Genomic DNA, 17,864 nt, shown 5'->3' on the forward strand with positions numbered 1-17,864 from the left:
TAATTTTTCCAAGGGCTTCTTGCATGGAGCCATCAATTGGCCTGGTATTGTGACATTTTGTATCCTCCCCTTCTGCTTGTAGCAGATTATTTATGGTGTTTGTGTAAAAACCACTATGGTTGTTATTTAAATTAAACAAAAGGGGGAAATGTTAGAGTCTGTAAACAAGTCAAAATAACACCTGGCATTTAGCCAGGGGAATGTTAGAGTTCATAAACAAGTCTGGATGGTGCCTGGCAAAATGCCAGAGGGAGTGGTTTGAGAAGTAACAAAAGCGAGCCATTAAGTGTAGAGATTCCTTATTGGTTGACTGATGTATCTAGTTTATGCTAATTAGATAAGCTGTGTGGAATGTATAAATACTGCTCCTGTCCTGCAATAAACGGCTCCCTCTCCTGCTGTATCAACATACATAAGTTATTCGTCACCCCCCCCCCCCCCCCCCCCGTTATTTTGCTGCAGCCGGACTGCGGCACCTGGGAGTTGGCATTTTTAAACATGTTCCAGAATTTCTGGATGGAAGTGGATCATACTTAAGAAGTAGTAAATTAAACAACACAGTAAAATTATTTGCTATTGTTCATTTATAATAACTAGTGAGTAATGTACTGGGCTTTGTTTTTCTGGATTTATGGAACTCTATAAGTCAAAATGCAGGTCTTATAGGTATAAGCCAATATTCATTTTTAGTAATACTTTATAATAATACATTAACATTGCATATTTTCACAAATGCTCCATCACAATGTCTTTTCTTTAGTAGAATTTATTATTGAATATTTTCAATGGCCAACTACAACTTGTTACTCTCAATTTTTAAATACAAATTACAAATCTTTAAAAATCATAACATACTATGAGATTTTCCTTCAGAAAAAATAAGTTTCCTTGCAAACTCTTACTTATCTCTTATCCTTCCATTTCCTAGAAAAATTACAGGTTAAAAACCTGATAATTTGATATCTAATATCAAATTCTGATAATTTGATACCTCAGCTTTACCAATGCCACCAAGATCTTTAAAGTAATGGATGGTAAAGGCTTGAAGATGGGTACTTCATAAATCTACTGTCAAATGATGTTTCTAGCTTCACAACCCCAAAAAAGACTCATAGATACTGACTGCCCAGGAGACAGAGTTAGCAAATTTTATCTGGAGAGGGAAAGTGATAAAAATCATTGATTATATGGGATAAAGTTTCTGTAGGAACTACTAAAACTCTGCCACTCTGATGCAAAAGTAGTCACTGATAGTTCATAAATGGCTTATTAGTGTTCCAAAAAAATTTCTTTAAAAAAAAATAGGCAGCAGGTCAAATTTGGTCTATCGGCTGTAATTTGCTGACCACTGCTCTGGAATATAAAGGATATAATCAAGAATTTTAGCTAACAATCACAACAAAACAAATTAGCAATTTCATATCTATCTCATGATACATATGATACATACATACAGGGACAGACATTCTTCCCATTCTATTAGTATTATAAATTATTGGAAAACAGGGCAGATGGGAAAAAACTGCAGATGAATCTTCTGAATAAAAATTTGATGAAATTAAATAACTATGTACAAAGCCATAAGGAACTCATGAGATGAAATTCACCTAGAGTTAATTTGGGCTTCTAAAATTAGTATAATTGTTTTTGATATTATTTAGGTTTGGAAAACTCAGTGAAAAGATTTACTGTTTATACCTGCTTTTATTAAATTACAGGTTAATACCACTGAAGCAGCTGAAAATTCATATATGAAATTCATAAGCACATAACACGAATTAGACACTTATTAAATGTTATCTATTAGCATAATAATTATTCTTCTTTACTCTTGTTATTTAAATTTTAAGAAAGGAAATTACCAAATCTTCTTTACAGTCATATTGAAATATTTAATAAGTCTTATCTGCTAACATTCACAAGTCTTGATTTACTGTTCATAAAAATAATAAGAAAAAGAAAAAAAAAAAAAAAACAAGAGATCTGGCTGATCCTGAGTTCAAAACTGAAAACTGACATTCTTCATTCTTTGGGTCCATTTTCTCAATTAGAAAGTGATCACCAAAGTAACTCCAATTCTTTTTTTTTTGGCAAAGGTGTGACAAATTCAACAAATATTCAAGACTAAGTTCAAACTTCACCCATCTTCTGACCTACCCCTAGACTCTCTCAGGAAAGGCAACATCCCCACACATATCTTCTCCCAGCCCAGTGCAGCTACAGGAGGCTTAAAATTTAAATTTATCTTTTACACTTCCTATACTCAACCACTTATTGAATATGCTCAATTTTACTTTCTAAACATGTTGATTATTTCTATCTGTTTGAGTCTATGTCTATCATCAACAACTCCAAAGACTAAGCAACCATCACTTCTTCCAGATTCCTGCAAAGTTTTCTAAATTATCCCCCTAAATCCAGTCTTGGTCATCTTCTATTTTGTATAATGATGTGAAAATGATGATTCCAAATGCAAATTGAATTATATCATCCAGTTAGAACAATCTTTTGGCTTAGCTTCCCATTTATCCTAAAATGTAAATGCTAACCACTTTGCAACCTTCCTTCTCTCGGTTTTCCAAACACCTTTGCTCCTTTTCACTTCCTTCTATTTGAAATACTCCTCAGCTCTACCTTCTTTGAATTCCATTTTTAACTCAGTCATGGTCTATCCCTTTAGCATCTCTAACTCACAGAAGTCTTTCCTGAATCTCTGACTAGAACAACTTATTTTGGTTTTGTGTGTTTGTTGTTTTGCTTTGTGCTCATGTGAAACCATGCTTCTTTTTTTTTTATCAGAGCATCTACATCAGTAAGAAATTATATATTAGTTAGACTAGTACTTTGATTAATATATGCCTGTTCCAAGACTATATATGTTCCACAAATCAGAGATACTGGCTTTCATCTCCTGCTGTATTTCCACTGCTACAGTAAATGAAAAGATTAATGCATGAGCCACATTCAGGCCAAATACTCTCAAATTTTCCAATGTGTGTATATAATTTAATTTCCTTTGAAAGATTCAACTTTTGTATTTGTGACTTCCACATGTATAAGTCTACCTTTTCCTATAAAGAATATATGTGTGTGTGTGTGTGTGTGTGTGTGTATATATATATATACACACACACACATATATTTGTTTTCTTCATCCAGTAGTGATAATAAATTGATATGATTTATTTGTGTTCATTTTTTCCCTTCCCATAGCAACAAAATATCATTATTGCTTGAGATGAAGTTCCTGGGCTTTGGGGTCAAATAGTCTTCAATCTTAATTCTGGACACTTTCATATTCTAACTTTTAAAACATGTACAGGATATTTAATATAACTAAGGCTTGTTTTTTTTTAATCTGCATAATGAGGACAATAGCCACATCTCAATGAGTTATTGTGAGGTATAATGAAACTAATGTAGCAAAGATCACAAACATAACTATTATTTTTATTATTATGTAAGATAATATGACATACTATTGTTGTGCTCAATAAATCTGAACTATTCTTACTAACACTGAAACATATATAATTTTCATAAGTGTTTTGAATCATGCATTTGTATAAAATAATATTAATCAATCAACAACTATTATTCAACTAACAGTTTCTTTGCATGTTGCTAAACATGGGATTCTACTCATTACTCTTAAGCAAAATGCACATAAGATGGGAACAAATTTAGATTGCAACATAATTCCTTGTAAGATGTAAAACAGACTTAGAGTATGGCAAAAATCAAGAAAAAAATGGGAAAACCAAGTAATCAGGAATATTGCCTAGAGAAATTGGGACTTGCCTAAGCCAAATCTCAGGCATGTAAAAGACTTGAATATAGCTGTCCAAGATGAGGACCATGACACTCAGCACTTGGTCTGTTAACAGGCACTGGGCTGCACCTGCAACATGTAGGATTTCACTTGACCTTTAAAAGAGCCCTGAGAAGCAGATAAAACAGTTTCTCATTCATCCATCTATCACCTGTTTCCTGAGCACCTCCTTGGTACCCAATCCTGTTCTAGCCATGGAGGATATGCAATGAACAAAGCAAACAGACTTCTCCCTGGGGAGCTTACATTCTCCAGTGACTGGTAGCAAAACAAAAACAAAACAAAACAAAACAAAACATTAGATGTGACATAAGAATTGGAGTGCTGTAGGAAAAAAAACAAACAAACATTTTTTTCAAGGGTAATGAGTAGAATCCCTATGTCTAGCAACATACAAAAAAAATGCTAGTTGAATAATAATTGTCAATTGATTAATACTGTTTTATCAAAAATAAGGGAGGAGTCATGTTTTAAACATGGTTCAGGGAAGACCTTGCTGTTTTAGAGGTCACCAGGGGCTCAATGACTTGCACAAGGTCATACAACAAGTGGCCAAGGCTGGACTCAGATGTAGGTTTTTCTGACTTACAACTCTTTGCTTTGCCCACAAAGGCATATACGTAGGATGGTCAAAGCTTGCTTCTGAGAAAGCAGGAAGCTGATTGGATTCAAGGTGCAGGCTTTCTGTACTCAGTAAATAGAGGATAATAAATTTCACTAGGAAGAGAGCAGGTGATGGAAGTGTGGATTTGATGCTGCAGGAAAGAGGTTTTGTTTTTGTCTTGTTATTGGCAGTGAGTTGTTATAAGTCTACAGAAGTAAAATGGGAGTGGTACTGGCAGAAAGCCTGAAGGGAGGAGGCGGCTAGGAACCTACTGATAAAACAGAGGTGAGAAGCAATAATCTCTAGATTGAGAGGTTCTGGTTAAAAGGGCAAAGATATAAGATATGGAAGAAATACTGTTTGTAGTGGAAAGGAACTTGAACTAGATGAATCACTGGTTGTGGGAGAAGAACCAGGAGAATGAGTCAAGGCAAATGCTAGACATGGAGTCTGGGTGATTGGAGGGGGCGGGGGCTCTTTTAACCAAGAGTCAGAGGCTTGGAGCGGGTTAATGTTAATTTTGTTTTGGAATCATTTTATAATCCTGCACACACTGCAAGATAACTGGAAGCTCCCCAGGATATTACAAACGAGAGCTGGAGTCATTGCTCAAAATAAATGTTCTACTGAGTTGCCCAAATGAGAAACTCAGGAATCATCACAGATTGCTCCCTGTGCCTTGGCCATATCAACTCCAGTGTTCCCTCAGGCTCCAAAACATCCCACCTCCCCGATCCCTCCTGGAGATGCTCTCCTCTCTCTGTGCCATTGAGGTCCAACTTTTGCCATGTTATTTTCCTGGGTCTGCATAAACTTTCTTCTCTATCCTCACCTGGAGTTTTCTTTTTCAGTAAATATATTTTCATAGCACAAATTTTATCACAAGGTGAAAGGAAATGTGAGAAGACAAACTATCATGTATGGAACTTATGTCATTCATTCACGTGGCCATTCACTGAACATATTCTATCTCATTTAATCTTTGTAAATCCAAAGACTGATCTTTAGGGAGGCTCTGATTCACCTCATTGAAAGGAGACACTAAGGCTCAGAAAGAATAAAATTACTTAAGGATACAAATTAAGCTCATGAAGAAACTGGGCTTCAATCATGCTGTGTTTTTGTTTCAGTTAACTCAAAGTCTGACAGTAGATCCTAAATCGCTCACATTTTTAAGCAAAAGCCCAGATTTTTCTTGTAACATACAAGGCCATTCAGGATACACTGTCTGTGTCCTGTTCCACCCCGCCTCTTGTTACATGTGCTGGAGGACCGGTACCATTCTAGGAGGTCATGCTCTTTCAGAAACAAGCTGCACCCTGTGTCTAGGGCAGAGTTGGGCTCCATGCAGCCAATGTTTTGAAGCATTTCATGTTGCTTTTGTGCACTGTGCTCTTTGACTCTCATTCCAAAATTTTTCAAGTTGAAATACCACCTTCCCTTTTTGGATTTATGTTTCATCCCAAACTTTATCTCCTGAGTACTGGTACTTATATCATTACCTTTGACCCTCTGCAAAACTCTTTGCCTGTTTTTCTTTTTCTTTTTTTTTTTTTGACTTGTTATCTATTTAAGTACATGGATGATTTATTTTTTTGGATATTTGTTTCCTGCACCAAGAACAATGCCTGGATTAGAACAGAGACTCAGTAAATGTTTATTTTATGATGGAAGAAAGGGAGAAGATGTTTAAGGGAATAATAGGACTGTTATTGTCTTTCTCCTAAACCAGACTGTTAACTCCTACTAGAGATAGGCCATGTTTATTTGAACTTCCTTGTATCTCCAGTTCTTGGCACAGTGGTTGTTACCTGTAGGCACTCACACTCACAAACTACTGTGAATAAACACATAAATGTATGTGTAGTTATTATATGGTGAAAGTATTGATTTTGCATGACTTTTTCATGAAGTCCTTTTCCTGGGCATGGGGGAATGTTCCATGAGCCCTCTTGGAATGTTCTGAGTCTGTACAACACAAAGGTCTTGAACACAAGGAGGATCCACTATAGAGCTCAACCCTCACCACAGGGTTCTCTACCTGGTAGGTAGCTAGGAAGGTGCCAGGGTTCCTGTTTTGACTTTGCAAGGTGTTAGGAAGTTTGCTAGAGACTAGAGGGAAGATGGCAGCAGCCACAGTAAGGTCAATAGGAAGGCTAATGAGATGCTGGAGAAGATGATCTGGCCTGAGAAGCTGAAGCACAGCAGTCACATCTGGTTCCTGTGCTCTGAAATTTTGACTGTTGGTGTGTTCTTTGCCTTGCCTGGGAATACTTTAAGATTTGCTTAAGGTGGTTTTTTTGTTTGGTTTGTTTCTTTGAAACGTTAGTTTAAAAATGCGGTGAATGAAAGCGAGGAAAAGGTTTTGGCTCAAGTGTGGGCTCTTTTTCAGGAGGCCACAGGATGTCTCTAAGAGCAAGAGAAAGGTGTTAAATTGATAAATTCAGCTTAAGGCTTTTTCGGTACTTGGATAAAATTTGACCCAAAGTGGCCTCTGGATTTAGTGAACTGTAGCCTATCTTGATATATAAACAAATTGCAATGTAATCTATAGGACTGTACCAAGGAATGGAATCTAACCATTCACAACAGCTGAACCTCCAGCCAATCAGAGGCTGAACACTGCCAAAACATGACCAAGGCACTGTTCACTTCCTGTTCCCTGGGTGTAAATATAACCTGTACCCATGGTATGTTGGGGCATTCTGAACCAACTTTGTTCTGAGATGCTATCCAGTTTTAGTACTTCTTTTTTTTTTCTCAAATAAGCTTGGTTAATTTTAACACAGATTTTTTTTTTCTTAACAGAGGATGGTCCTAAGACTCCCAGACCTTGAGATTCAGAGTGAGTGAAATCACCAAAAAACAGAAAAACAAAAACAAACAAAACCCACACATGCACAGGATGTAGAATAGAGATGAGATTATGGTCACCATTTTACCACAAGAGATTCCAGAAGAAATAACCTAATAAATATGCAGGTGCATAAGTTGTGCTTAAACATTTGCTCACTAGAAAGATTCAAATACATTTTTTGGTTACTTACTGGTTATTGAATAGTGGAAGGAGATTGAGGAAGGACAGGTTAGAGTGAGAAGCAATTCAAATGCAATCAAAATGGAAATAAAGTATTTCTTATAAATTATAATGTGTCCATGCAAAAATATGCTTTGATTTATAGTCTCTACAATTTGTCATCCAGGTGAAAGTTATATACCTACAATTATAATGGATTGATACACTCTAATATTGGACTCAAATACGTTTTTTCAACCACCAGAACTTATAGAAATATTCCAAGGTTACTTTAAAATAGGAATATGGATGGCAGGCTCACTTCGTGAGAATTCTCTGCCCTATATGGTGAAATATGACTTGAGGTGGCATTTCCTTGGAAGCTCTCCACAAATTTTTAGTTATCGAAATGAAATGACCCTTCTCACAAGCGGGCACTGTCAGAGCACCTGTGACTTGTTGGTTCCTGGAAAGCATGGGGCAAGGCACTAGATTATTCAAATAGGCACTGTTCAGATACTCCAGACATAAACTGCCCAGAGGAAATTGTTTAAATATCCATACGGTCAGTCCAGTTTTATATCTATCCAGGGAGGACTGGTTTTAGCCCTGATACATTTTATCTGAAAATACTTTATTCATCTTTAAGTGTAGAATTAATTTGTTCATCCCCCAACCTGACATTAAGCAGAACATATGTCAGAGGAAAAAGAAATGAATGACTTAAAATATTAAGTATGATCATGTGATATGCCACATTTAGACAAACTCAGTAATTCTCTCTTGTATTTTCTTATAGGCAGTTTTTCATGTTAATTAAAACCCAATAGTATCTACATAAATTTGACTTACCAGAAATACTGCTATAGATATTCCAACCAGAAAGCCTGCTATCACATCTGACCAATGATTTCGATATTCTGCTACTCTGTTGAGTCCAGTAAGAAAAGCCAAACACATTAATCCCAAGCATAGAACTGGCTTGGCAAGTCTGGTTCCTTTGGCTTTGATTGTGTTGGTAATGTACATCTGAAAGAGTAAAAAAACATGACCTTCCTTGATGGTATTTTCTTTTTTTCTATGCATAGCATATTACATGTATGTACACATAAATATTACAGACATATATACAACTATATGGCTCAATTAATGTAGTTTAAGAATTTTTTTGACTGAAGTTTCATTAAAGCACAATTTAAGATTAGATATTATTTAATTTTACTTACTCGCTGTGACCATTTCTTACTATTGGCCAATTATTATCACCTAGGAACAATGAGCACAGATATTCTAGGTAGCCTTTTTGAAAAGAAAAAAATTGTTAACATACCTTTTCTTGTATTATTTGAATTTACATTTTAGCGTGATCTTAACAATATTTTTAGAAGGGGAAAACTGATAATGTCTATAATGTTTTCACTGTTATATGTCATAATGGCAGGACGCATGCTGGATAAAATAAGAACTGTGAATATTGCTTAAAAAAATAAAATGGAGCAATTTCCAACAAACAGATATTACTTTGAAGAAGGAATTTAAGAGTCAATACAGTGCCAAGGTCTATTTTTATGTTTTTATCTGAAATGGTGAAATTACTTTCTGTAAATTTATCAGCCAAAAATTAGGACGACAATAACAAAAAAATATGATGGAAATGTATCAGCTAATAAATAGATACTTATATTTTTGGCATGTTCACACACATTAATGAAGACTATGTAGTGTTATTTGATTGTACTGAATGAAAAATTATGTGCCACCATACTCAAGAATCATTTGTTCCTATTCCTAATCTGACTTGCTCTAGAGTTCACCTGCTCATATTTAAATCATGTATTACTTCATAAGCAAATGTGACGATTAAAGGTGTCAATTATTATTATAGTCAATAGGAAAGTAATTACAAAAGAGATAGCTTTACCAGCACAATCAAATTTTATGGTTTTAATGTCAGTAAGTATGCAGTAATGATAATATTCCCAGAAAGATACCTAGAAATGTATATAATCACCTGACTATTGCCATGAGTTGAATAAAAAATGCATTTGCCTAGGGGAGTAGACCAAAATATTTAAGTTTTTAGATCACAGCAACCATTTTAGAACACTACGAACTTTTGTAATTATCTTTTTTGTGTTTTTCCCCTCTCTAGGCAAAGTGTGAAGCCCTGTTAGCTGCCAGAAGAGGCAGTATGAATATTTAAAGAGTACAAATGATACAATTTTTGTCTCTAGCCAAGTCCTAACCCTTTGCAATCTATCCTGGTTCCCAATATTTTATTTTATTTTATTTTTTTATTGGTTGTTCAAAACATTATAAAGCTCTTGACATATCATATTTCATACATTAGATTCAAGTTGGTTATGAACTCCCAATTTTACCCCAAATACGGATTGCAGAATCACATCGGTTACACATCCACATTTTTACATAATGCCCTATTAGTAACTGTTGTATTCTGCTACCTTTCCTATCCTCTACCATCCCCCCTCCCTCCCCTCCCATCTTCTCTCTCTACCCCATCCACTGTAATTCATATCTCTCCTTGTTTATTTTCCCATTCCCCTCACAACCTCTTATATGTAATTTTGTATAACAATGAGGGTCTCCCTCCATTACCATGCAATTTCCCTTTTCTCTCCCTTTCCATCCCACCTCATGTATCTGTTTAATGTTAATCTTTTCTTCCTGCTCTTCCTCCCTGCTCTGTTCTTAGTTGCTCTCATTATATCAAAGAAGACATTTGGCATTTGTTTTTTAGGGATTGGCTAGCTTCACTAAGCATAATCTGCTCTAGTGCCATCCATTTCCCTGCAAATTCTATGATTTTGTCATTTTTTAGTGCTGCGTAATACTCCATGGTGTATAAATGCCACATTTTTTTTATCCATTCATCTATTGAAGGGCATCTGGGTTGGTTCCACAGTCTAGCAATTGTGAATTGTGCTGCTATGAACATCGATGTAGCAGTATCCCTGTAGTACGCTCTTTTAAGGTCTTCAGGGAAAAGTCCAAGAAGGGCAATAGCTGGGTCAAATGGTGGTTCCATTCCCAGCTTTCCCAGGAGTCTCCATACTGTTTTCCAGATTGGCCGCACCAGTTTGCAGTCCCACCAGCAATGTACAAGAGTACCCTTTTCCCCACATCCTCTCCAGCACTTGTTGTTGTTTGACTTCATAATGGCTGCCAATCTTACTGGAGTGAGATGGTATCTTAGGGTGGTTTTGATTTGCATTTCTCTGACTGCTAGAGATGGTGAGCATTTTTTCATGTACTTGTTGATTGATTGTATGTCCTCCTCTGAGAAGTGTCTGTTCAGGTCCTTGGCCCATTTGTTGATTGGGTTATTTGTTTTCTTATTGTTTAATTTTTTGAGTTCTTTGTATACTCTGGATATTAGGGCTCTATCTGAAGTGTGAGGAGTAAAAATTTGTTCCCATGATGTAGGCTCCCTATTTACCTCTTTTATTGTTTCTCTTGCTGAGAAAAAACTTTTCAGTTTAAGTAAGTCCCAATATTTTAAAGGGAAAAAAAAACCCTAAAAAACTAAATAGTCCCCATGTTGGCCTGTGATCTTCAAAATTAGTTCTGTATATTCAAAGCCAGTGCTCAGTAGAGCTTAATAATTTCAGTTACAAGGATCAGCACATAGGACAGGGAAATAGGAAGAGATGAGAAAGAGAAAAAGATGGTTTTGTCATTCTAAATGTATTCAAGAGTTCTGCCTTCATGACTACCAAGGCAGGGGTATTGTGCCACATCAGGTTTCCAGTGATGCAGCAAAGGCAGTTAGTTATTCCTTGGATGTCTCCTCTGTATGAAGGGAGAGTGGTATTTGGACTGCTTGTAAGATTTCCTTTAATATAGTTAGAGGACTGATTGATAGTTCCTTACCTTAGCCTTTTTTCACATCTGTCAGAACTCTAAAGATTGCCTATCCTTACTAAGACAAAACAAATATGGTACAGTGGAATAATATTAATACCACTAATATTAGTTATAGTCATCATTTAATGAGTGATCACTATGCAGGGAAAATTTCTAAATATATTACATTATCTTATTAAATTCTTTTAAAAAAAATCCCTGAAATTTAGTTACCATTGTTACCTTCTTCATCTCAAAAATGGGAAAACAGAACCAAGGTAAAGCTTGTTATGAAGAGTATACAGCTTGATTATTGGGATGGCATTGTTGAGAAAGAAGAGATATAAATGGAAATTAAGGGGAAGATATTTAGGTACTTAAGCACCTAAGTATTTCTTACTTTTCCTTTCTTCTTGATTTATTGTTGAGAGCAATGGTTGATGGACAAAAACTGAATATCAGTAAACATAAGAGAGTTGGAATTAAAGACAGGAGAAACAAAGCCACGATAATATCACAGGAGTGAGGTTACATTTATACTCCACCCTTAGCGAGAAATGGGAAAGTAGGGTAAGTGTGGTTCATGTACAAAACCTCCTACAGAATCTATATGACTTTGATAAAGGCTTGCTTTGCCTTATCCCCAAAGGCCATCTCAGATACAGCTCAGCCTTTACCTGTTCAAACTGTGGAGACTCATAGTAACCTGTGAGCTTGTACTATAATGTGCTGAAGTTTCTCCTAAACTACCTTAATGATTTAAACAAGGCTTATATGGGACCCAAAGACACCATATGGCCACTTTCAAAACTAATGAAAAAGATTTTGTATCAGAAAAATCCTGGAATTTGATGTTTTTTTTTTTTCTCTATCAGATCCCACTTCATGTCCAGATGCAAAGGGAAGACGAGAAGGTGACTTAATTTCCAGGGTTATGAGAATTTCAAGTTACAGATTTTTTTTATTAGTGCATTTCAATTATACAGAGTAATGGGTTTCATTGTGCATATAAATTATTAAATCAGCATAGATGCCTGTCAACATAAGAATGTATAAAGAAAGATTTAACTTGAAGGCAGATCATAGCAGTTATTTATAATGCACAGATTTTTCTGGAGCATAATCAGCTAGCATGGATATAACAAAAGAAAAATTAGAGTTTTCACTTGTACTTGGCAACTCTGTAGTACTTTATGAAACCAAGTGCATTTTAACCAGGCTAATTGTGTTATCTTTACAGAAAGTCTATTATTACTAATTTGCAGAAGAGGAAATTATGGCATAATAATCTATTAAGTGAGCTGGATACAGGACAGGAATTTATTATTTATGCTTTCTTGGTTTTTAATTCACTTATGAAACCATCTTGATTAAGCAGATGTCAAAATGTAGCTTAAATAAACACAAACAGAAAGATGATATGATTTGAGCAGGACAGCATTCACTCAGTCCTCAAGGGTCAGTGGAAGCTCACTGCCTTACAGGCCAACTCATTTAGCCATATTAATAGTTCTCAGGCACCTATTCCATAAATAACTGTTAGCACTAAGGTGCAGAAGGATAAAGTTGATCATTTGCTGCTTGTTAATAACCTGGTATATATTCTTGCACATTTTCTCTTTGTTTATACAAATATACAATAATTAACATACATATTTTGCATATTTGTTTACTTTGACTAAAATATAATCATTATGCCCAAATTATATCTGTCATGTGAGTTAACTCACTTGTTATAATAAAGATCTATATTTTGAATAGATTGAGAATCTATTATACTATTTATAAAACAATACTATTATTAAAATAAATTTTTTAAAAACCCAAATGTTTGTTAAGCATCTCCTGTGCATCAGTGTTGAGTTTCTTCAAGAAGGCAGCTAAGGCTTGATTTTGAAGAATAAATACTACAGCTCCAGGTAAGGGAAAAGAGGGCCACGGGAGCTATCTTAGACACAGGACAACATAGGTAATCCTATAATGTGCTCTCAAAGAACTCTGTCTGTCTTCTGTCAGAGTGCTTCCCACCATCTGTGGTTATTATTAATTTTAGTTGTTTTCTTCATTAGAGTGAGGATATATAAACCAAGTCTGGGTTCTTCACTGTATGCCTTGTGTTTTGCACTGTGCCTGACCCATAGTAAACACTAGATAAACACTAGATTTATTAAACAAAAGCATGAATTAAGGTAAATGCAGATATTCAAGGGACAGAGCATAGAATACTTTCTTTGTTTCATTTGTTACTACCTGAATCATGTTTTCCATTTGCATGTACCTATGTTTAATCATTCTCTCCACTAGAATAGCCAATTAGCACAGAACTTCTATCCAGTCATTACTCTCCCTGATATACATAGAAGATCTTCTACACAGGAGCCACTCAAAAATTATTAAATGAATGAAGCATGAATGGCGTGGATGGGTGAAAATAAATTTTGAACTCTGATTGTCTGAAAGTACATATCACTTTTGAAAGTACTTATTGTCTGAAAGTACTTATCACTGTTATTATCTTGCAAACGTATTTTTTTACTTGCTGTTATGATTTGGATATGATGTGTCATCCAAAGTTCCTGTGTTAATGCAGGAATATTCAGAGATGAAATGATTGGATTATGAGAGCAGTAATCCATCAGTCCATCTTAGTTCAAGTGGACTGACTGGGTGGTAACTTGTAGGGAAATGGGGCATGGCTGAAGGTGAAGGAGGTGGGTCACTGGGGGTGTACCCTGGAAAGGTTCATCTTCCCTATGGCCCTTCCACCTTCTCTCTCTGCTTCCTGGTCACCATGACTGGAGCAGCTTTCCTCTGCCAGGCCCTTCCACCATAATGTTCTGGCTCACTTTGGGCCTAGAGCAATGGAGCTGGTCCCCATTGGACTAAACCTCTAAAACTGTAAGCTAAGATAAGTTTTTTTCCTCCTCTGAGTTTTTATTGGAAGATCCTTTGGTCACAACAATAAAAAGCTGACTAATGCACTAGCTTGTCTTTGTCCTCTTTGTCAGGAGCAATGCTTGTTACAGAGTAGGCACTTGTGCTAGGAAGAATGTCAGCCCCCTAAAGATGTCCATGCATTCATCCTAGGAACCTATTTTGGGTTCCATACTATTTCCTTTGAATGTGTTCTCTAATCAAACGAGTCCTTCAAAGTACAGATTCTTCCCTGGCTGTAGTCAGAAAGAGATATGGATATGCAATGGTACTGCCTGTGAAGATGGAGGGAAGAATGCAGAGATAGCTCTAGAGCTGGAAAAGGTGACCAATGAATTCTTCCTCAGAACACCCTGAGGTTTGCAGCTGGATGACAACTTGACTTTAGTCCAGGGAGACCCATGATGGACTCTGAGATACAGAACTCTTATAAATCTGTGATGTTTCAAATCACTACATTTGTGGTAATTTGTCATTATGTCAATAGAAAACTATTACACTCAATATCTATTTAATGTGTAACTGAATTAATATTTATAAAAATGTTCCATAGGAAGAGATAACCATGGCATAGTGATTAGGAACTCTGCTTTGGAACCAGAAGGATTTGGGTTTGAATCCCAGCACTGCCACGGTGTGAAGTGTTCAACTCATGTAAGGTTATCTAGGTATCAAATGCAAGTGATCATTATAATACTGCCACATGGTGTTGGAAGGATTAAATTCTAGGGCAAAGGTAGAGTACTGAGTGCAGTAATATCTACAGTGAGTTCTCAGGAACTGTAGGGGTTAAGTCAGAGCCAGAACATGAAAACATAACAGGCCCAGAATCTTCATACTGGGGGCAGAACCTGGTGAATGAAGATTGGTAGGTTTAAGATGGTCCTGTAGCTGAGCATTTGGAGGACTTTATTCCTTCTCTTGTTTTCATGCTACTTCATTTTTCACTATGTTATTTTGACATTTTTCTCCTTTTTTAAATACTGCAACTGAAATTATCCATAATTGTTTATTTGCTGGTGATTATTATGTACACTTTTATCATTTACCTCTTTCTTCCTACAGATTCACAAGTTAGATTTCATCTACTGATGTGAGAATAATGCAGTGGCCAGATTCTTCGGCAAAATAGAGACTTTAACATATGCTCATTCTTCTCCAAAAATTCAGAGCCCCAAATTAAGCTCTGCAGAATACAGATCCTCTACCCCACCCAGAGTCAGGTGGACTGTTCCGTATTGCACTCTGTACTTTACTCAATATCTTAGCCAGGTTAGGACTGGATTATCTTTATACTGATCTCTTAAATTGATAACTTTGATTAATACAATCTAATAAAGCACATAACTTATTTTTTAAAACATAACCTCAAAACATTATTGGTCATATTATATTTATATCTATGGTGGTAAAAAGAAACTAAGTCTTCCATGACTTGTTTACATGGATCAATGCCTACCTATTTTCCCTTATCCTGGACTTCTGAGACTCTTCAAAAATTGAAATTTCCTATTGCATTCAAAACAACATCCCACCCTGTCAAGATCACTTTCAATTTTTACATTGATATCTGTCATATTAGTTTTCTGGTTTATAGACAGATTTCCCCCAAATAAGACAACTTCAAGGATGTGATCCTCTGGCACTCCAGAAGAGATCTGTATGCAACTTGGTAAAGTGACAGTAAAAAAAAAAAAAAATGAGGGGTTTATTTACCAAGCCAATGTGCAGTGTTCTGAACGTCTTATCATTGCATTCATACCTGATATTCTTATCCACATTGCTAGGTTTTCCAGACTGCTATCAAAGGTATCTGGTAGTGCATGTAATAACAGTTATGATGGAAGGCCCTGCAGTAGTGGAAAGACCAAGGATTTTAGAAAACATATTTATATTCACATAATTCAGACCTCTCAGGGGAGGTGGTGATAGTAGTATAATAAGTGATAGTATATTGAAGTGTTAGGGTTCAGAAAATTATACACCAAAGCATAGCATTTTGGCATTCTTAATACTTTGAAGTAAAGGAAATTAGAAGGTTTCAGAAGCATGATTTCTCTCTGACCTTTTCCTGCCCTCCCGACTCCCCTCTGCTTCCCCCTACCCCTGAAACAATTCATAGAAATCAGAATTTTTCTTCCTCAAGGTGGGTCATAAAACCTAGAAAAGTCATTATCCCCCTTATACTGTGAAACCCTCCTTACAAAGGGGTCCTGGCCAATACCATAGAGAAAGGAATACTGCTGAAACCAAGAAGAATCTAACAGAGTCTGTCACATTAGATCATACCCCTCTATGCAATCTCATCTACATGGTTGTTTATTCTGCACTGAATCTGAGCATAAAAATAGACTGTTTTCCCTGAATCACTGGGTCCTCAGTTCCGAAGTCTCCCATGTAACTTAAAACTTTGGTTCAATACAATTTTTATGCTTTTCTTTTTGTGAGCCTCTCCTTTGTTATAGGAGCACTGTCATGGGCCTTACGATAGGTGAAGAAAAGTATCACATATTTTTGCCCCCTCAGAAGTCATTAATTTAATTTACTACATTCTGGATTATATAAAGCCTGAAGCTACTCTATTTTCCATAGTGGATCTAAGCTTCATTGTGAGCACCTACCTTTCAGAGTAGGAACAGCATGGGAAAGGAAGAATCCCGAATACATTCTCAGTTTTTCTCTTTTTCTCACTGTTCCTTTTCTGGCAGAACAACACAGGGGTCTAGATGGAGACCTTAATCAAATTGCTAAACTTCTGAGAATCTTAGATATATCATTGGTAAAATGAAAATAATCATAACATTCGCTTTGTGGGATTTGGCATAGAAATCATAGAAGGAGTGTCCACTTTATTACTGTCATAGGGTATGTGAAGACTTTTGTTTTCTCTGTGACTAGAATAAACATAAAGAATTGAAATGATTTATTTGTATTAAAAATAGGTATTTGCTGAGAGAAATAATAAATTCAATTGCATAACATGGGCATGGAGATAATGGTGCTTATTGTATTTGAAAAATGAAGCACAAACATCCATTTTCTTTACAATATCCTTGATGGGTACCCAACAAAAGATTACATCAACAGGAACACAGAATTTATCCTGTAGTTGACGTCCTTGAATGGGTAACATTAGGGAGTCACAAATGTGATGTAAGTAACAACAGCCTCAGTGTTCTGGACCAGCTGGTACATGCAGTTAAGATCAGAATACGCTCAGTAACTCAGCTGCCCTCAGCACAATGGCCAATTGATGGTTTGGCTGTGAATAACAGCTCCTTCATCACTGCCTCATTTACCTTATCCTTGAAGTGCAGCCCCAGCTGATTTCACATGGAGACCATTTCTCTCCAGCATGACCCCCTGATAAGTATATTGCACACCTGATAAGTATATGGCACTTCATTCATCAGGAAGAAGAGCAAAAACACTTTCACTGGACATTGTCATCTATGAAATCAAGAATTACACTTATTTACCACTTAACATTCATTTTTCATACACCAGATAAAAAGTAAGCTGAGATTTACATAAAAATAGGCTGCTGTCTTATTTCTACTTCTGATGGAATAAAAAGCAAGCTCTGTGAATGTGAGGAGTTACGTGCAAGC

The 17,864-nt window shown here is 36.0% G+C and overlaps 1 protein-coding gene across 1 annotated transcript in view; it reads right to left on the bottom strand.

The window, feature by feature from the left end:
* Plppr5 (phospholipid phosphatase related 5) overlaps window positions 1-17,864 on the bottom strand; it is a 109,212-nt gene that overhangs the window by 20,765 nt on the left and 70,583 nt on the right. The window contains exon 4 of the mRNA XM_046462652.2: window positions 8,305-8,481. Within this exon, the coding sequence (XP_046318608.1) occupies window positions 8,305-8,481 (177 nt within the window). The remainder of the gene's footprint in view (window positions 1-8,304; window positions 8,482-17,864) is intronic.

The sequence above is a fragment of the Marmota monax genome, unplaced genomic scaffold (genome assembly GCF_021218885.2).
Source record: "Marmota monax isolate L192 unplaced genomic scaffold, Marmota_monax_Labrador192_F-V1.1 WCK01_AAM20220418_F8-fsc00070, whole genome shotgun sequence".
Taxonomy (NCBI): Eukaryota; Metazoa; Chordata; class Mammalia; order Rodentia; family Sciuridae; genus Marmota; species Marmota monax.